The sequence below is a fragment of the Tachypleus tridentatus genome, chromosome 8 (assembly GCF_004210375.1).
Source record: "Tachypleus tridentatus isolate NWPU-2018 chromosome 8, ASM421037v1, whole genome shotgun sequence".
Lineage (NCBI taxonomy): Eukaryota > Metazoa > Arthropoda > Merostomata > Xiphosura > Limulidae > Tachypleus > Tachypleus tridentatus.
In genome coordinates, this window is record NC_134832.1 from 748,913 (window position 1) to 771,670 (window position 22,758).

Sequence of the window (22,758 nt, forward strand, 5' to 3'; positions counted from 1 at the left end):
TTAGCATGTCAGGAAGTTTTAGTCACATTAAATATTTAATTAAACTACTTTCTTAGCATTATATATACAAACTTGGCATTAAAACCTAGATAATAATCCAAATGTTAATATTATGCAAGTTTGAAGTTCTTAATTTGATGAAACAAGATTAAAATATCTTCAATTTCCCCAAGTGTAAGAATTAAGAAATTTGCTTTCTAGGTATCTTAAAGCAAATTGCTCATTATAATATTTTCATCACTCAACGAAGGTGTGACTTCTTTCTGAGATGTAATACTACATTACTTATAAATAACAAAAAACTAAGGTTTAAATATACCAAATTACATATTTTACATTGTTTTCTGCACAAAAAAACTGTTTATTTTGCTTCTAGTTCAAACTTCATTCCCATGGTAAACACTGATGATCTTAATTAAATTTTTAATGGTTCTTCTTGAATAGTTAGCCAGAAAAACTGTGATAGTTATAGGACACTATCTGCTTTCCAAATGTTATTATTCTGTGTTATTTGGGACATTACTTAATTACATAAAAAAATATTCAGTGCAGTAGCACCATTAGTATAAAAAATGTAGGGTTAAGTGTTATCAATAGTTGGTGACAAAAAAGAAGATCCAGGTAAGCACTTTTTTCTTGTTTTTCATGTTTATTTATTATTATAAATGTAATTAAAATGTAAAAATTAGAAACTGAAGTTAAATGTAGATAGATAAAGTAAAGTAAAGATTAATAAAGAAATTATTTTACAAGTACACTCAGAAACAATCCATGCATTATGTAATTTGATTAATTTGATAGGGTAAAATAACTTCTACATTCACCAATTGATTTACACATTTTATGGCAGGAATATTAATTTAGATACAGTTTAAAGGGCAATAAAACAATTAAATTTAAGTATAAACAGATGTGTATTGTAAAAAGTTTAAAGCTGATTAAGATAAAGAAATGTAATTCCATGTTACATTTTGAAGTCATTCTAAACAGAATTAAAAAAGGTGATTTAGATCTATTTTGAATTATTTTGGTGGTTACAAGGTCAGTCACATTAACCAAACTTTTATACAGACAGGGAAGAGAAAATAACACACAAAACAAAGCTTTATTGAAAAACAAGTTTTATAAATATTTAGAAGGTTTTAGATTACACAAATAAAATTAGAAAATGTTGAGATTCAATAAATCCATTTTGAAATTTAACATCACTTTGTGCTTGGACTAATAAACAAAAATACTCAACATACTCATACGGTAATCTTTATTAAAAATACTTAACTAAAAAATCTAATTCACAAACAAAAGTCTTGTAACATTTACTGAAAGTTTGAAAAGCTACATCTATCACGTTAAATGTTATAGTACTACAACTGCAACAAGTACAAAATAGTTAGGAACTTATATTAACCAAGTCCATTAGAACAGGATTAACTGCTCAATGATGCTTATGTAACAAAATTAAAAATCAAGAAACAGGATGCTTCCTCATCTTTGTGTATCAGAGACATAGAAAAGATGTATAACTACAATACAAAACTAATGAATGTAGATGTAATACTTTCATTATACACTATATAGAATTCAAACAATTTGTAACTGAGACAGTATCTATTACAGTAATTATACTACAGGGTGTTCGGAAATTCACTGTGCACTTATACATTTATTAACAGACAAAACTGCACAGTGACTTTCCAAACACCCTGTATGATTTTTTATAATTCAAGCATATGTTTACAAAATTTTGCTGGTTATTAGTAACATTAAAAGGCTTTCATACTCAAAATATCAGGTTGTTGAATTAAGTTTTAAGATACTTTAATTAAAGATTTTCATTTTCAGACTAAAATTATTTTATGAATCAAAAATTTTAAATTTCACATGCTAAATCATCATAATTGTCAGATGATTATCATGCTTTTTTTTTTCAAAGAACTTTGTATTTATATGTTATTAGTACCATCAAATCAAAATTTCTATAAGTGCTTGACAGATTTGACCAATCTTATAATCACCATAAAAAAAATTAGGAAATATAAATTATGCTTTTGTTTTTTTTCTTTTTTCTAGAATGATGACAAATTATAACTTGAAAATACAAATGTTTAATCTATACAACTTAAATACTTTAACATTATATATTTACCAGTTTTACTACATTAACCTTTCACCCACTGCTGGCTAGCATAAAAGTTAGAATATTGTGGTGCACCTGCACTCATGTTACTGTATCTAGAAATGACCTCTCTCTGCTGTATTTTAGTAGACTGGTATTTTGTAAAATACAATCACATTTCAGTTGTAATACTTTTTATATATGTATATACATTATTAATATTTACAAACAAGTTCTTAAACATGTTTCTCTGAAAACATAGAACAGTAAATAAAGATGTAAAGCAAACAGTTATGACCTTTGCCTGAAGAAATTTTGCACATGGAAGATATGAAACACAATTTAATTATGTAAAATGTATATATTCAAGTTTAGAAACTAAGCTGTATTTGGGTCTAAAAAAAATATGAAATTTCAGACAAACTAAAGACTAAATTTACCAGTACAAAGATTTGTCTCACAAGCATAAGATGCCTTTATATTTGAAAATGGCAGAGAAAAATCGGTTGTGAAACACTGTGAACTTTTAATTGGTTATTCACTTCATATATTGAATTTAGTGCATAAAATGGACCATTTCCAAAATTAAAGGAGGTAAAGCAGTACATCAGTAATAGAAATGGATGTAGAAAGGACAGAAGATTTTTATTTCACATTATACCTTTTAAGTGTAGGTAATTTGAAATTCTAATTTGTACAAAACTAGAGGCTTTGTATTATAAGATCACAAATATAATTTGCTCCAGTGCTGCATTCAATGTACCATGTGATGCACAAAAATTGATGTTTTTTTAAATATTTGTTTGAATTAAGATATAGAATAATGTATAATACTAAAATTTGAGATATAATCTACAGTTTGGTAACAAAGTTACTGACATTAATTCATAAAATAGTAGTTCAATAAAATTTTGAATGTAAATCAACAAAAACAATGATATGGCCTTTGACCTGTCAGGAGAGGGTTAAAGCTCTAATTTTTGATTATTCTGAAAATGGAATTAAATAAAAAACTTTTAAGTTATAAAAGGTTTGTTTTTGATAAAATTCCTAAAAACTTGTAAATCAACTTGATTATAAAAGTGGAAATATGAAGCACAAAACTCAATTTTGGAACATAGCTCCATTTATAAGAATAAAAAGACAGAATTTATTCCTTTAAATACTACAATTCTTTTGTAAATTTTTAACATAAAATATTCAAGTGGATTTACTTACATTTTGAGCTTATTGGAATAAGTTCTCTAATTGACTATAAATTATGATTTTCTTTTTAAAAACAAATTACTTCAGTCTTATTTTCTTGCATCTTTATTTCTTTTTAATAAATAAAAGTTTGTAAGAGACATAAAATTTATAAATTTAAATAGTTAAAAATTATTTACCTTGTCTCTCATTCTCTCTGTTCTCTGTGCAAAGATGGTTGAGGCAGCTTGAGTTAGCATCTTATCATCAAAAAACTCTGAATTGTTGTCAATAACCAAATCATCTGAACCAGAATTTACTTGTGAACGTACACTTGTATTTTCTTTACTATCTTCATCATCAGAAGATAGTGTAAGACATTCTACAAAATATTTAGAAATAAAATCAAAACCAAGTGAAATTTCTTCTCTTCTAAACTTCTTAACTTTAATTTGTTTCAAAAGATTAAGAATAATATTATAAATACCTCAGGTTTTGTAACTAATAAAAGGAAAGTATGAGTTTATACACCAGATGCATAATTTCAGCATTCCTTATATTAAACAAACAAGAAAATACTATTTAGAAAGAAATAATGATGTCCATATAATTTGTATTCCTGATACAGAAACTTTAAAGATATTTAACTCTTAAAATAAGTGAGAAAAAGTCTTAAGAAGTTCTTCCCTGTCTATTCAAACAGATTTCTTCAGCAACTTTAAAGTGACTGTTGGAGCAACAATTCACATTTTTCTATATCCACCTAAGAGTTATGTTTATGCAAACTCAATTCTAAATGGTTTTTAAAATATTTGTAAAAATTAGTTATTTTGTGTCACTATGTACTTTAAACATTCTGTTGAATATAATAAATTTTAGGTACATTACCAAATTACAAGTGTTCCAATGAAGTAATTTTTTTTAAATACTACAATACTAAATTGGTAAGTCATGTTTATAGCTTGCAATTTTTTTTCATACCAAGGACTATAAATGATAATACACACACAGTAATAATTTTTTTTTTTTTTCCCTCATCATATAATTACTTTAAACACACAACTGTTAGCAGATAATTAGTCAGTGGTGTTTTCATTTTTACTTACACAACTATTCCTTCTAAAGACTTTGTACACAAGTTATTTACCACCCTCAAACATTACACTGTACCTGGTTCTTGCCCTTTTGTTCTTGTTTTCTTCATTTGTTTGGTTTCACCAGAAGTAGCAAACATCTTCTCTCCTTGGTGCTCATCTCCTCCAAGGGCTTGATAATGTTCTGCTAGCTTGCCACCATAGAACTTCTGTTTGGTCAATGATGTCCACGAGTTTCCAGAGATAACCAGATCTTTAATGACTGCCTTTTTGTGTACTTTGACAGGCTGAGGCAGGACTGTTTTACAAAAGTCACATCTGGTGAAGCACCTGCTTAACTGACCACAGTGCGTACACACAGCAAACTGTTCAAATGAAGAGGATCCGTGTTCCTATTCCATGGTTTCATTTTGAAAAAATGAATTGTTCCATGAAAACAAATAAGCAAATGATATATGTTGCTTTTCAACTTACATGACTCTTAGTCAATATTGAAGTCATTCTACACACAATTTTTATAAGTACCCCAATAATATGTGTAAGAAGTGCAAACACTGACAGCAGACAAGTATGTCACACAATAATAATATACAAGTACTGAAATTGTAAAACATCTTTCTCTTGAAGTAACTGAACCAGTACAATTATGATCAGTTACATTATCACTGAGGAATGTTTCAACATCTGTTAAATACTTAGTTTGCAACATAGCATTATGTGTTCAGTTTAATATTCCTGCATAAACAAGTTAATGATAACAGGTTTTTCTTCAAACTTCTTGGTCAGTAGTTTGATACTTAATTCTATAATTATTTCAAATTCTTATGTGTCTCTTCTAAACTAACCTTGTTAGAAACTGGAGTAATCTGTACATTATTTGAGGCTAGTTGGGACATGATCTGTTGGTGTGCTCTGGTCTTCTCTTGGACTACCTCTTCTGGATGCAATGGCCTCCTGCAGAAGCATTATATACAGTATCAAACAGGAACATCAGGTGAGATCTTGAACTCCAATGTTGTTAACCTCTTAAACCAAAGTTCTCTTTAGCTGTGACTCATTGAATAGTTTCAAGTTCATTTTCTATTTTTTTTAAGCACACACTTTTGTCTCACAGCTCTGTCATCTCTTTTAGAACAATTTTAGATCTAATTAGTTTTCAGCTCAGGAGATCAAACTCTTTTGAATGATGTATTTGACCATGCTCAAATTTACTCTAATCTTGCCTAAAATAATTTCAATTTGAAGGTACACTGACAGAGATCCTGATTGGTAATAAAACCAAACTGGGTATATGAGTGCCCAATGCTTAATATTTTTGGCACAAACAAATATAGCTAATAGAAAAGAAAAAAGGTCTCACAGATTAATTTACTACAATCTCACCTAGAATTTCAAGTGCCATGGCTGTTGAGGATTCCGTCTTGTTTTTATATGGCATGATACACAAAGTAATAAGACTGTTTTGTCTGAGAAGGTAACAAGTGTACAAGAGAGCTAAACACCTGGATGTAGAGATATGATGAAATACCATGATGCATAAATAAGATACAAAACATCAACAGGTTATAAAGTTAAACTGTTGATGACCTGATTTTAAAAGAGGAAGCATAGGTTTACTAATATGTTTAAAGTTTTCATCTTCTTATAAACATTAAGGTCACAATGAAGTCAGAAGCAAGCTAAGGTCATGAGATGCCCATTAAAAAAAATTGCATGGACTGTAAAAGCTACAGATCAACTGTCATAAAAGTTTTTCAATATAGAAAAGAAAATTATAAAGAGAGAGAGAGAGACACATGGCCAGACCATTAAGTTAGGTTAGTTAATTTTAAGCATGACTGGCTGTTGTCATAAACTTCCTAAAATGCTCATTTCTAAACTGTGCAACATTTATTTTATAATTTTTCAGTTTTAGGCTTAAAAACAAAATGTTACTTTTTATAAGGGGGGCTTAAAAATTTAACTATAATTCACACACGTCATTTTGATGCACCCATTGTATGACTTGTTTTACTGCATTGTGATAAAAACCTACCAGATAAAATAGTGTAAAACTAAGAAATACTTTTAACAGATTATGTATCTTTTACAAACAAGATATATCTATACAGGATATTTTTATAAATTTGTAGCTTTAAGATTTCAAAAATATTCCATTCTGAAGCAATTTTTGAAAAAATAATTTAGAATGTTTACTTTTGGGGTAGATTTTAATTACTATTATTTTTTTCTATAAAACTTCCTAAATAGATATTTAAATGTAGCATGTATATTGAATGACACACTGGTTCAAATTAGATGTTTGTGATGTCTAAATACAAAGTCTCTAGTATCTCACAAATTACATATTCAAATTACTGATACTGACAAGCTAGGATATAAAATAAGAACCTTCTATCTTTTCTATTTTGCAAAATTTTAATATGTTTATTGAATCAACCATGGTGGCTTCACTACTTTCAATTTTTGGAAATACTTACACGTACAGCTACTTCACTCAATGACATCTGTATAACCAACTGAAAGCTCAGAATGTCCCCCAAGTGGTTTTCTTAGCCTTTGCAAAGGATGTGTGTATGACAAACTCTTTCTTTTCTAGATTTCAAGCTATAAAGGTATGACATTAGTGAGCTCCAAATTTCATACTTTTACCCCCAAATGTAGCTTGGTTTTATAAATTAGTATAATTTTGTGGTATTGATATATCGATTTATGATTTTTGGTTATTTCAAAATGTGTATATATATAAAAACAACAACTTTGTTTCATATCTTCTACTTGCAAAACTTCATGAGGCATTGCAACTTATGGTAATCAACAAACAAGTACAATGTTTATAAGTAGAAGATATAACTGTTTTCTATACTGCTTTATTTACTGTTATATGGTTACAATGTTTATAAGTAGAAGATATAACTGTTTTCTATACTGCTTTATTTACTGTTATATGGTTTCAGAAAAATAAGTGTAAGAATTTATTTGGAAATACTAATAATGTATTATAACTGAAATGTGACTATTTTTCAAAATACTTGTTCCTTAAAATACAGCCACAACATGTAATTTTGTAAAGGTCAGTTTTTATATTCTTGAATACAGTAACATGAATGCACATGTATGGCATCAATCATTGCAACTTCTGAAATGTTAGCAAGGCACGGTTGAAAAGTCAATATAGTAAATATATATACAAATGTATAATGTTATGAGACTTAAACAAATTGCACTAAACACTTGTATTTTCATGTTAAAATCTGAAGTCATTCTAGAACAAAAAGCACAATTTATATCTCCTAATGTTTTATGGTGGTTATGAGGTCAGTCAAATTGAACAAACCCATACAGAGATATAACAGTGAAAATAACAAAATGTAGTTTTTTTTTAAGCTTGATATTTATCTAACATGAAAAATTTGAAAATTTACTGATGCATAAAGGTATTTTTAACCTTAACATCAAAATTACTTTGCATGTTGGATAGTCAACATTTGAAAACAAAAAAGGCATGAGAAAAACATTACCGAGTACTAAAACCTTGTAATGTTCACTGATAATATGCAAAATTTGGTGAAGATATGAACACTGTTAAAAATTAAATGGAAACTATAAAAAGCACAAAATTATTTTGAAGTTAGTCCCTGGGACAGATTCTGTGCTGAGAGAGATAACTAAGCTGAACTCTGAACTAACATTTAAGTAATTCTGAAGTTACCTGGGAGATATATCTGCATTCAGTATAGTTGCATACTTCCAACTCCTTCCATTAACTAGTTGTTGCTGTTGCTGTCGAGGTCCACTGGCTAGAGGATTTACTGGTACTACTCTAAAAAAAAACATTTGTTTGGATGTTTCCACAGAACTAGAAGTGGAAAAAAAAGTGAATATAAGCAATTATACAAGAAGTTAAAATTAGATTATTACTGTGATAAAATAGCATTCCTTCATTTATGAAATAGCACTAAAATCATTTACATGGTAATTGATATTACACTATGGCATACACAGTCTACAAGGAAAGCAAATGAAAGTTAATATAAAAAAATCTGTATCTTAGAAACTTGGTAAGTGCACTTAAGTTAGTGAGTGTTTTGAAAATGAACTTCCTTTTGGAATATAACAAAATATTGAAGAATACAAAATTATTTGCACAAAACACCAAGGCCCATGATATTAATGTGGGCCCCACTGAAAATTTTATTCTATGTAAAATTACATGGGATATAGGGCCTGCAAAAAATTATTAACCTCTGGGTCTACACAACCGTAAATCTGCCATTGGTAAAATATCGACATCAAAGGAGGAAACAAAGAGAGAGAGAGAGAGAGAGAGAGAGAGTGGAGGTATATTTCAGACAAAATATCAAAGAAATTGGCTTCTACAATATTTTTTTTATGAGGCAGTACATCTAAAAAATAAACAATCATTAAACCATTTAAAATTGGTGCAGTGTACAGCTTTTCATCTATGTTGAGCAAATTGCAAGTAACTGGTTACAGATTGGTAGCATAGAATCCAAATGTTGTTAGGATATGCAGCTTATAACTATCCAGATATAAACCCTTTCACAATGGGGTTCAGTATAAAATACATGAGTTTGTGCACATACTTGCACATGTTAAATATTTGTACTATAACTTTTCTCAAAGTATTTCAATCAAAGATTTGTTTGTAAAAATATTAAGTCTGTTTTGCTACTAATACAAGTGTGAAGTAATTTTCATGTCACAAAAAATATTCATCCCATAATTCTCAAATATTATTTGCACAGTCTTTTAAATCTCCTCAATACAATTCAAATATTCGTTTTGTGTAAAATTTCATGTTCTATCCATTATTTTCTCTACTCTTATTCTACATGTAACCTTGTAACCAGTGAAAAAAAATCTAAATTACTGTTTGTTTTTCTAGAATGACTTCAAACTGTAACACAAAACTACATTCGTTTATCCTCAGTAGTATTAAACTCCTAACAGTATATATCTATTTATACTTAAATTTTGTTGCTGTGATTTCCTTTTGAACAACTAAGTACTACTATTCGTGCCAGTATAAATTTGGGAATGTGGAACTGATGTTGCACTACTGAATTACATTACCCATGAGCTACTCCTATGTTCCAAGTTGCTCGTGTATGACTTGTAAAACATTATATTTTACCTAATCTTGCCTTAATAAACCTAAAGAGGTCCTTTACTTCACATTTTGGTGAATTTTAAAGAATAAGCATGAAAAACAATGACACTTAACCCTATTTTGTTTTGTTTAATGGTATAATATACTAAATTTTAATTTAATTAAATAATGTACCAAATAATATTCAACAATAACAAATGAAAAGCAGACAATTTCCCCCATCATAAATTTGTTGGCTAACTATGAGATAAAAACTGTTACAAATTCATCCAAGCTGCTCATTATTTTTTCTGTGAGACCGAAGCTCCTACTAACTGAGAAATTGACAATTCTCTGTTCAGAAAACAATGTAATATAATGTTATTTGATAAATCAAAACCTTGGCTTTTTACTGATTGTAAATAATATATAAATTAAACTATTAACAAATCCTGAAAGAAAGGATGTGACAGGTGGGATTGACAAGAGGTCTGACTTTGCATTTGATGGCTCTGTAATCAAACACAATTGAAGGTTATAAAAATTATGGTTTGTCCGAGTAATGACAATTTTATAGTAGGTAATTTATGTTAAATTTAATACTTATTGAAGGGATGGTGAATAAAATACAGAAAATGGGATGCCTGGAGAAAATATGTAACTTTTCTTACACTAGGGGAAATTCAGAATTTTTACAGCATTGTATCATAATATTAAGAGCTTAAAACTCATACTATTAAAATATGGATTATTAACTATGATCTTGTTCTTCTAATTGGTATAACACAAACAAAAATTAGTTTTTAAAATAACTCGGTAAAAGACCATAATATGCAGTTAGACCCACCCATCATGAAAGGATTAAACTGAGGTTCTAATTACTGACTTTACTGGACACTTAGACCCTTGAAGCTCCAATGGAGAAAGCTGGACAACCAGATCTTGTTGAAAAATGTCTGACAGACAAAAAAATTAGACAGAAAAAGCAAGAAATAAAAGGCACCCAACACTTGAACAAAAAAATTTTAAAGTAAGAGACTAAAAGAAAGAATACATTGATAAAGCATTCAGTTTTTATACTCAAGATTCCATATTTAGAAATATTGTACCATTTCTATTTTACTAGTAAAGAAATCAGAACTCACCTGTTACTTTTAACTCCCCCATTCTGATTAGAAGTTTGAGGTTTGTCAGCAACAGTAGGAACAGGATTTGTGTTAACTACTCTATCTTCATCAGGTTCTGCAAAGTTCAGTATTTCTTTAAACAAAATGGAGATGCAAAAACTTATAATAACATTAATGTATCTATCATACCAGAAACTCATTTAAACTAAATACTTCTTCTCTGAGTTACTGAGCTGCATGATTAAGTAACAAAGATGTTTGACAATTTTTCTATTGATATAAATCAGAAGTAATTGCAAAGAAAGTGAAAGAAATTATACACAAAATGTAATATTAATAGGTTCTAATTCTTTAACTCACACACATAAAAGTAAATTAAATGGATTCAACAAACGGCATTTATTGGCTATTTGGTTATAATATTTGGTACCCAAATAATTGGCTTGTCAATTTTAGTAGTAATAATTGGATACTGAGCATTTTGTACTACACAATTAAAGTTCACAAATGAAAATCAGAGAAAAAGTGCATAATATTCTTTTGAAACTGTTTCATTCCTTAAGTTACAATTACCACAAAAACAACTTTTTATTACAGAAGTGAGATCTTCAACAAATGTTGAGCATATTAAACAAAAAGTGAGAAAAAACAAAACAAAAGGACAAAATAAAGAACTGCCAAATGTTATATAATAATTTGCTTGTTATAAGCACAATGATATGGTTTTATTTTTGGTGAGCGTACTACATGTTACAAGAAGAGACAACAGGAAAATGTAAAATGTAGTACGTTCTCCAAAAATAAAACTACTGCATCACTGACTATAAACGGCTTGTTAATTCTCTGTTGAAAATTCTCACACACTTCTTTTTTTGTAATGCTCAACAACATATATTGTTAGTTAGCATGAAAACTATCTTATGATTGTTCTTAGGCCAACTATATGATTTATGTTGAAAAATAGTTTAACTCAGCTAAAAGCAAAATAAAGTTCACCAAGTAATTTTTCAGCTAAGTTTCACACTACATTTATGTATTAGGTTGTTGGTTGGTTGATTTAGTGTTTTATGGCACAAAGCAGCTAGGCTATCCGTGCCAAACATCCAGTAAAATGTTAAAATTAAAGTAAAATTTAGTAAAATTCATAAAGTAAATTACGGTGAAACAAAGTTTAAAAAAACAATGCTTACATCTAGTCTACAACATTAAGAGAAAAACTACAGTAATACAAGTAATAAAGATCTTTCTGTAGCATAACTGTAATTATCATAACTCACCAGGAAGACTAACAGGTAAGTACAAAAACCACTGTCAGACACCTGAAGTTAGCCTTTCCAGTCCTGGTTCTGAGCTATTTGACACTATGGCCATTTTAAAAAAGTAAAGTAATAAAAGTTTTAAAAGACATGTAGCAAAATTTTAATAACACGCCAGGACAACTAACAAGTAGTTCAAACAGCAACATTAGTCACCTGAAGTCGGCTTTTCCAGTATTGGTTTCGAGTTATTTAATGTTACGGCCAATTTCTCATTTCAAATAGCACTAGATGGATTGTGATTCTTTAAAGGGAACCATATTAAAAAAAGGTTTAATGTATAAATTAAAATAATTAAATGGCATTAAAAAGATAAATGACCGTAATCTGAGTGTTACACAGACGAGACACTGGTACGTCAGTTCCAGATAAAAGAAAACAGAGTTATAAAACTGTGACCAATGTGTAGTCTAGTTCGAAAAAGTTCCTCTTTCTAATTCTTACAGAATCAAGATGGCCAAAGTCCAATATTGGGTTTTATTTGGAGAAGCTTGTTTTTGCATTGCTCACTCCAAGTCAACTGCCAGGAACAGGCACAGAGGTGACTGTGCCAGAGCAGCTAGACTTAGCTGCGGTTTTGGTGAGCTCATTCCCATAAATACTAACGTGGCCTGGTATCCAGAAAAACTGGACAGAAGTAGATGTGAAAGAGAAATGAGCCAGTCGGTTTTGAATATTGCCGAAAACAGGGTGTGAACCAACGTGAAGTGATTGCAGGGTCAGTAGAGAATTAAGCGAGTCAGTTAAAAAGTGCAGTTTTAGTTCTGCTTCACTTGAATGTGATCCAGGGCAAGAGAAATGGTGACAGTTCAGCAGTGAACACAGAAGCTGTAGAGGTGATTCCACAAGCAATCACTGAACCACAACAAACCATAGCAGAGCCCACACAGTCACCTGATTTCGAACCATTTGTATAAATAGGAATGGTAGGATGGTTCGAAAGATGTTCAGCAAATAGCAGACAGAATTTCCAATCAGGAATGTCTGCTTTTCTCAGATGACTTATACATAGGTCAAAATTGGGGACCACAAGAAGTCATGGTGGGATGGGCTGACCAATGAATACAGCAATGTTATCCAAAGACAGACCCAATTCATCCAGCTACGTCTGTATACAAAGGCCAAAAAGGAGCAATAGCAGACCGTTTGTTCTGAAAACGTATGGCCCACCAAGGAAGGAAAACACAACCCCAGGTGAGATGCTTTGGTAAGGAACAAAGTTTTGAAGCATATAATAAAGACAGTTGCAAATGGCAGAGGTGCAAAGAAGGTTCATGAGACTTCATGTATAAGCTTTGAACTGGGGAAGTGTGGAAAGCCCCAATGCATAGAAGTTCTTGACAATAAATGGGATCCAGCATCTTTAAGGCCAAGTGTCTGGCAGAGCCATAGACCAGTGATGCATAGTCGAGTTTCAATCAAATAAGAGCATGATACATCTTTAGCATAAAACATCGATCTACTCCCCAAGTGGTGGAAGAGAGGACACAGAGGATGTTCAGTGCTCTTGTACATTTGACCCGTAGCTGATTGATGTGTGTTATAAAGGTCAGCTTACGGTCAAGGACATGTCCCAAGAACTTTGTCTCAGTGACCACATACAGCATAACTACACTAATACGGAATTCAGGATCAGGAAGAATACCCCATTGGCAGCAAAAGTGCATGCAAACGGATTTAGAGAGAAAGAAGTTAAAGCTGTTTGCTGTGGTCCACTTCAATAAATGATTGAGGGCAGTCTGTAGCTGCTGCTCAATGTACCTCATGTTTTACGACTGACATGAGATGTGAAAGTCATTGACAGACAAGGATATCGTGAAAAATGTGTCGAGATTTTAGGAATACACTGAGCAGCAGCTTGTATAATACAGTCAGTTACTGTATTATACTACAGAGTCATCTACTGAGGGTTTACAGACGATGGCATGATCAAGTTCTACAAGAGCAATGAAAAAGGGTCAGTTTGTCTGATCCAGCTTCCACTGGGGCATGCTGGTCGGGTGGTATCGGCCACGGCCAGTCTCTCTCAAAATTATAGAAAAATGATCACTGCCTTGTGGATTATTGTCAACCCTCCATGAAAAGAGGGAAAATAGTAAATGGGAGCAAATTGAGAAATCAATAACAGCAAAGCACTAACTAGGTGCATGAAAATAAGTAGAAGAACCAGTACTGAAAAGAGAAAGGTTGTGATCAGAGAGGCAACCCCTCCTATCAATAACATCACAATAACAGGTCAAAGTGCTGTGTTAGGGTTGGACCCCTCAACCACCAGGATCCTCTCCTCCCCTTCATGGGTCACCACACACAGCAATCATGTGGGTGGATGTTCAGATCCCAGAGGAGGAAAACTGAAAGAACAGAACTTTCTTCAGGAGGTCCCCTCTCCATGTACAGGAATCCACACTGAGGGGTTATGTATTAAGTCTAATACTTAAATTATACTACACACAGGCCTTCTGTTACTAACATTACAGTCAGCACTTAAAATGTTTTAAATGGTAAATAAATGTTAATTTATATATTATTTTGATATTTTAACACATATTACCTACTTGACCTTTAAAAAAATTTTTATTGGAATGTCCACACTGTTTCTACTTTTCACTGAAAAAAGCTCAATATTCCTATTTAAATCTCTTTCAGTGTGTACATAAATTTTTGTTTACTATAACATTTCATTTCTGTATGTTTTTTTAAAGAGAAATGAGGTGATTATTGAATTACTTGTAGCTGATGAAATACGTGAAGTAAAAATGCATTTTGGAGGTACAGACAAACTTGATTTTGTTAAAACTCTATGGTTTCCAGCCATTTTTGATGGGCTTTTATGCTAGTTATGCTTATAAACTGTTTGTCAATTTATTATTAGTATCCTCAATGTAAACAAATATGACGTGTGGAAGACATTAGAAGTTAATGAAGTTTTTTAAATTTCTCCTAATGCTTTAAACATTATTTGTTCCAATACAAAGAAATGAGTTCAGAGTAATCAAAACACTGTTTGTTATTTAGTCTGTGTTGCACACAGTCAAACACAGAAAACTAAACTGTTTAAGTTTTACCAACTGCACAAAACAGTTAAGTTTACCTTTATTACTTGAAGCTTCTTTGTCTTTTCCTATCACTTTTTTGATGTTGATTCTTCTTTTAGGAGTTCTTGATGCAGGTTTTTTAGAGATAGGGTGCACTCCCTTGAAAATAAAAACAAAAATTCAATGTATTGTGTGTGTTAATTAAAGATATTAGAAAAATATAACCAACAAAGAAAAAAATAACAAATACAGTATTTTCTCTTATACAGATTAGAAATAAATGAACTGCAAGCTGTAAGTTATTGTACACAATGTGTTTCCACTGTAAGTGGTAAGAAAATTAATCATAAAATAGCAAAATGCAGACAGTATTGGTTTTCAACATTTCTGATCTACCACATCCTAATTTTCATAATCTCTCTAAAAACTGTTCTGCATAGACACAGACAATTGATGTTCTTATAGCAAGTGAATGCATAGCATGTGCTCAGTATATTGGTGCAAATTGATAAAATGCATTTTGATACGATTAGCTCACAAAAAATAAATTCTGATTTCTGTCTTTTCCGATGCTCCTTTCACAACATGCAGTGCTGAAGTCAGTATTATATAATATTTACCATTGCCCTGATCAAAAACATAGCACTGTTGTTCTTCAAAATAGCTCATTATGTAATGAGTCAAATGAAAGTTATAAATTCAGACATGTATGAACGCATGTTGTCTGGCTAACAATAAAACTGACTTTTAGTCTTTACAAAGTAACCTGTCTTCACTGCATCTGAGTAGAGAAGTACTTTGTAAGAGTCACATTTCAATTATTATACATTATATGTATACAGATTATTAGCATTTACAAACAACTATAACTTCTAGTTATGACCTTCATATATGGTTGCTCTTAAAATTTTGTACAAAGTATACGAAAGGAAATAATTGTTTTACACACACACATGCATGCATACACATGAACAACCAAAAATCATAAATTATTTCACAGAATTCCACTATAATTTATCAAGTTTAGTAACTCTGCTGTATTTCAGTCTACAAAAATATGAAATTTCAAACATAATAAAGACACAGCCTGCCTGCTTGGAATCTTCTTTAGAAAGAAAGATGTGACAACACTCAGAATGGCTGAGGAAGTCACTAGAGGGACAGTAAGCTTTTGACTGGTTATTCCCATCACATACAAGTGAATATGAGGGAGTGTTTTCAAAAGTGATAAGAGGTGAGGGGAGCCACTATCTTTTGACTGAGTAAGTGAGCAATACCTCAGATAACAGAAAAGATATGAGGTTCTTACTTTGTGTTCTAGCTTGTCAACATCAGTAATTCGAGTTCCTAATTCATACAAAACTATATATTCAGTATTTTCACATCACAAATATTTAATTTAAACTACTGCTGCATTAAACATACCACATGACACACAAATATTGATTTGTGTTTTTAATACTTACTTTTAAACTAAAAAAATTCAATAATGTATCAGGTCCTCCCATAAATAATGCCTGAAAATTTAATACAGAAAGTGCATCATCACTTCTTTGTACAAGACTTTAATGACTAAAATATGTAGTAGAACCTGTATAAAAATGTTCAGACAAATAAAAGAAACTAACATAATTCCACTTTTTCAGATCATAAAGCAAATAAACCCTGATAAACATGGATGTGTCCAGGGAGCACATTAGGAATATAATGCTTTACAAGTTTAAAAAAGGCAACAGTGCAGAATAAGCTACACAAAACATTCAACATGTCTGTGGTGCAGATAAAGTGACTACAGCTCAAGTGATGTGCCCTATTCAGATAATCCTGTTGAATTTAATGATGATTTGCTGCTGGTTGCACTTGATGAAGATTGTACTGTACCAGTTGAAGAACTAACACAGAAGCTCAATTCAACCCATTCAACAGTTTACCATCATCTATAACAGCTTGGAAAGGTGTAAAAACTTGGAAAATGGATCTCCCATGAATTGACAGAAGTGGACATTTGCACTTCTCTGCACTCTCGTGAACGTAACTCACTTTTTTGGACAGGTTAGTGACTGGAGATGTAAAATGGATATTTTATAAAAATGTTAAGCAGTGCAGACAATGGCTCACTGCAGGTAAACTGGTTAAAACACAGCCTAAAATGGATCTCCACCCTAGGAAAGTCTTGTTAAGCATTTGGTGGAATGTTGTTGATGTGGGTGCAGATAGCTGATACCAAAGATAGCTGCTTTGTGCCATAAAACACCAAATCACCCAATCAATCAACCTTGTTGATATGATCCACTTTGAGTTGCTGCCACCCTTTTTAACGATTACATCAGACTTCTACTGTCAACAGATAGAGCGCTTGAATGTTGCACTGAAAGAAAAGAGGCTTGTTTTGATAAATTGTAGAGGTGTTGTGCTATACAAGGATAAATGCATGTTCCCATACAGAAAGGATCATAACAGCAAAGATTGAAGAACTAGACTGAGAAAAACTTCCACATCCTCCTTATTCTCCAGACATTGCCCCATCTGATTATCATCTATTCCGAAGTTTGCAGAACTATCTTGATGGTAAAGAGCGTGGAACACATGAAGATGTCAAAACTACCCTCTCTACATTCTTTTCTCCCAAGCACCAAGAAATTTATAGAAGTGGTATTCAGAAGCTTGTGAATTGTTGGCAGGAAGTAATTAATAATAATGGAACATACATTATTTATTAAATAATAGTAAAAGCATTTAAAATCCTTTCTCTTTTTCTGAATCTAAAATCAGAAATTACTTTAGGGATGACCTGATGTAATACTAAATTTTGCATTACAAGATTTCTAAAGTTCTACAGTTTGATACCAAACTAGCAACAGAATATGTAATGCAAGTTAACCAATGTGATGACACTGTCTTTGACCCATGACCCATATGGAAAGATTCACTAAAGAAACAGTCATTCAAAAGGTAAACAATAGTGTAAGAATTCTAGTAAATATACTTCATATCACTTGTTATTGCAATAAAACTCACTTAAAGTAACTGTTACAAATGTATTAATGAAACTAACAACACACAAAATATGTATACTTAAAACCATTAGTTTTTCAATAAACCAAACAATGTAATGGCCATGGTCAACTGTTTGTGTTTCAGTACAGTGCTTGCCACTTCTAACCTATACATGCTATGATATGATACTGGCTTTTCTCCTCCAATCCAATTCAGTTGGTAAAATAATTTATTCTCAAACTTAATAAATATAAATGAAATTGTGATTAACCTTATAAATAGTAACCCTTACCACAGTACAAATTTTTACTTTCAACTCAAACTTATTTCTCAAACTTAATAAATATAAATGAAATTGTGATTAACCTTATAAATAGTAACTCTTACCACAGTACAAAGTTTTACTTTCAACTCAGCATCAACAATTCCAAGTAGACATTTAATTTCTCTGTATCCTTCAATTGTATCTGATTATGAAAAAGTTTGAGTTAAGAAAAAAAATAACAATTAGGTTTAGGAAACAAAACTGAATAACTATAACTTCAATGAAACAAAACAGCAGAAAATCTAGTAATATGTAAACTTACAGATTCATTATCAGCAGACAGCCAATCATTACTCTTTTCTAAAGCTCTCTTCAGATGTGTACTTTGTCTCTTCTTGCTCCCTGGATCTTTTTGTACTTCCTCTTCCATGCTGTCAGACATACTACTGATAAAAACTATTTCACTGAAACAGGAGAAAAGACAAAACATCACCTTCAGAAATCAATAGAGCTCTTGCAAACCTTTATTCCACTGTCTGCTACTACCACTGGACTTTCAAAAACCTGTGAGAAATACCGTTTCTTCTTCACATGGGATACTCTAAACAGAATTTATATTTTGTAATTCCTTTTTAATGTAAGAAGTTATCAATATTTCCCAAAAATATACAACATACTAGTGTTCGTATTTTTGGAATGTAAACATTCTTAGGTTATTACTTTACATTTTTGTTACAGATTTGGACAATACATGGCCATGTTATTTTTTGATGTAGTTTTATTGGTTCATATTTTGTTTACCTTCCATCTTCTATGATGCAACACCAATAACATAAATCCTACCTTTCAACAGAGTAACTGTATTTGTAGAAGTGAAATCTGGGTTATTGCAACTTACTGTATAAAAATGGGTTTAAAAATAAAAAGAGAAGTTAGAAAATCTAAAAATATATCTAATGCTGCTTAGTGTTAAGAATGTTAGCTGTGTTTATCTATATAACACTGCACATGCATATTTCAAAAAAGAAAGTTATCAAAGACTGATTTCATATACAATGTAAAGTATAGATACACTGTGGTAAACAATGAATGACAGAAGAGAAATGCACAGAAAAGAAAAATGGATATAATCTGGAAAAATGAAAGCAAGAAAAGATGTTAGATGAAGAACAGTGCAAAAACAAAAATGTGAATAGCTTGTAGAATCACAAATGAGTAAAGAGTGTGGATGTTTTTTGGTTTAGCTTATTATATTGTATCAGGAAAGCTTATTCTAAATTTTGTTACAGTATTTATTTAATAAGCATACTTGACAAAGTAATTGAGACACTATGGCTAATATTTTGATTGCATTAAAAAAGATGACTTATTATGTTTAGGTAGATGACTGATATGTTTTCTTGTTATGGTGGATATATTTTACAATTGTTTCTTCTGATCATTTAAATTCATAAATAAAATAAATATAATTATCATAAATTTCTTTTAGCTAAAAGAACACTAATTCTTTAATGTTAAAAAAAGCAAAAATTATTTCTTGGCATCTATATCGTATTTCTAATTACAGTTACAACCCATCATTTGTGAACAATTACATCAATTGATATCATGAAAATAATCAACTAATAAAAATTAGTGTTTCCAGTCATTACTGTTTTAAAATTATTTCAACAATTGATTTATTTAAATTACAATTAAATGTCACAAAAATAACTAATCCAAATAAGGATTTTCAATTACTTATTGTACTCAATTATTCCAAGTAATCGAAATACTATTTGTTATGCATAAAACTATATAATGTTGAACTGCTAACTAGGAGCAAAATAATTGGTTGTAAGTACCCACAGGCAACTTTCTATATATTTAAGTGTAAATTCACCATTTTAACATTATCTTATGTTTCTAATCTAAAACTGGACAACTATTTTTTTAAAAGCTGTATAAAGAGGTGAAGATCTAGGGGAGACGGGACCATACCCTCCAACCACTGTTTTTCATAAATTAATAACATTCTTTAATGCCATATAACAAGGCATGGACCTAGGAAAAAGATCCGAAGAGGCCAAATTCCCATCACCCATTTCTTTCAGAAATTAATAACAATTATTTAGTATTGTAGTAGTAGGCAAGAATCATGGTAGATAAGATTCAAATGCCCTCTACACATTCTTTCAGATATTAATAGCTATTATATAATGTTGTATAAGTAGGTGAAGGTTGAAGGGGGAATTAAGCACATCTATTTTTTTCAAGAAATATATAAAATAAGATAACCTTACACTACAATTTGCTATCAAAAATAAATATTAAATGTGTTTTTATTTGATTGCACTCTTTAACACCACAAAAGACACATGAAGTATTTTAAAATCAACACAGCCATTCAACTTCCAGCACAATGGTGGGTAAAATACACAGTGTAGCTCACTAATGAATGAATATTAGCTGTAATTTTCTTATTCATACTATAAGTGTAGCCACCAGTTTGGCTGACAATTATGATTTTATTCCTTTAATTCTCATGCTGCAAAGGTTCCAATGAAAAATCAATAATGGCTGTCCACCTTGGGCTAGAAACTGCTGATCTAGTTTGTTTGGTCTAACCAATACTTGTGTATCTGCACATCCTTTCACGTTAGTTTTTTGTTGTTCTAAACCAGCCGTCTTTAACATAAATGACAAAGAACTAAACGATCTAATTTTACTCTTAGGTGAAGCTGCAGTAAAAATGTTAGACCAGTACCTCATGACTCTGTGCTAAAATATTTGTCAAAATCAAGTAGTTTATACAGTTTTTGTTGAATAACTGCACTGTGGCTTATATTTAAACAAAATAATACTCATAATTGTATACTGAAAAGACCTATCAGTGTACCATATTTGAAAGAAATTCATAAATATTAAAGCATGTTTTTCTCTTAAATAGTTTCCATACTTCTGGTCAAGGAAAAAAAAAAGGAAGAAAATCAGTCAAAATTGGAACTATCTTGGGTATTTCTTAATAGATTGTCTTGAAACTTGGCACATGAAATAAGAGCCAGTTTAATTTATTACAGGAATTATTAATTTCTAAAGTTATTTTCAAAGAGATTTATGAACGTGAGTAAAATTATTATTGAACAACTAGGTAACTTATACTGCCATCAACACAGTTTTACTTATTTTTGACAGTTTACTATGAGGAATACAAGCTTTGGTGCTACAATCAACAATGTGTGAAAATCTGTTTTCAAAGTTCTGAAGGGCAAAAAAATATGAATGATATAACTAGATCTTTCAGCAGATTGTACTGTCATGCTTGACAATTCATGAGCAGTACTCTCACAATTAATAAAATCTAAGATGTGGTAGATACTTCAGTTTTATTTATATTTGCAGATTTGATTGATTTAGCATTTTATGGCACATAGCAGCTAGGCTGTCTGCGCCAAACATCCGTTAAAAAGGTAAAAACAAATTAAATGTAGTAAAATACAGAAAAGGGAATGAAGGTGAAACAAAACATCATTGAAAAACAGAAAAATCATAAAACCAATGTTGACACCTAGTTTACAATGGTGAGAGAGAAAGCAGAGTAAGAGAAGTTGTAAAGGACTTTCTCTAGCAAAATGATAATGATCATAACCCACCAGGAAGACCAACAGGTAAGTTCAAGAACCACCGTCAGTCACCTGAAGTTGGCCTTTCCAGTCCTAGTTCCAGGTTGTGTGTCACAGCAGCCATTATCAAAGTGTAAAAAAATAGAAGTTTTAAGACATATAGCAAAATCGTAATAATGAGTAGCCAAATGTCCAGTAAAAAGGTAAAAGTAAAGTAAATGTAGTAAAATTTGTAAAAGTAAATGAAAGTAAAAACAAAACAGCAATTAAAAACAGAAAATTGCATAAAACCGATGTTGACATCCAGTCCATAAAGTTGTAAAGGACTTCCTGCAGCAGAATGGCAATGATCATAACCTACCAGGAAGACTAACAGGCAAGTACCAGAACCACCATCAGTCACCTGAAGTTGGTCTTTCCAGTCCTGGTTCTGAGTTATGTGTCATTATGGGCAGTACCAAAGGGTAAAGTAATAAAAGTTTAAAAGACATGCAGCAAAATTGGAATAACAACTCGCCAGGACGACTAACGGGTAGTTCAAACAGCAGCGTCAATCACCTGAAGTTGGCCTTTCCAGTCCTGGTGTCGAGTTATTTAATGTTCTGGCCATTTTCCAATTTCAAATTGAACTAGAGAGATTGAAACTTTGAAAAAGGAAACACAATTAAAAAGGTGTAATGAATAAATATCCAACACTTAAATGAGATTAAAAAGATTAATGGCCATTAAAAAACTAAAATCTTTATCAAGGTGGACAGTGTCACCATCACCAATAACACTGTCCAATGTGACAGATAAACTCTGGGAAAAAACATGTTTAAAATAGTGCCGTCGTTGAGAGGCGTAACGATGACAAGAAAGGGAAATGTGGCTTACAGTGATTTGAGTGTTACACAAACTACACACTG

The 22,758-nt window shown here is 31.0% G+C and overlaps 1 protein-coding gene across 5 annotated transcripts in view; it reads right to left on the reverse strand.

Moving 5' to 3' along the window:
* LOC143258400 (sentrin-specific protease 6-like) overlaps positions 1-22,758 on the reverse strand; it is a 67,614-nt gene that overhangs the window by 24,514 nt on the left and 20,342 nt on the right. For all 5 annotated transcript variants that reach the window (XM_076517290.1, XM_076517289.1, XM_076517292.1 and 2 more), the window contains 7 exons: positions 18,571-18,712; positions 15,043-15,145; positions 10,654-10,750; positions 8,108-8,254; positions 5,241-5,349; positions 4,472-4,787; positions 3,502-3,683 (listed from right to left, as the gene is read on the reverse strand). In XM_076517290.1, coding sequence (XP_076373405.1) covers positions 3,502-3,683; positions 4,472-4,787; positions 5,241-5,349; positions 8,108-8,254; positions 10,654-10,750; positions 15,043-15,145; positions 18,571-18,712 — 1,096 coding nt within the window. The remainder of the gene's footprint in view (positions 1-3,501; positions 3,684-4,471; positions 4,788-5,240; positions 5,350-8,107; positions 8,255-10,653; positions 10,751-15,042; positions 15,146-18,570; positions 18,713-22,758) is intronic.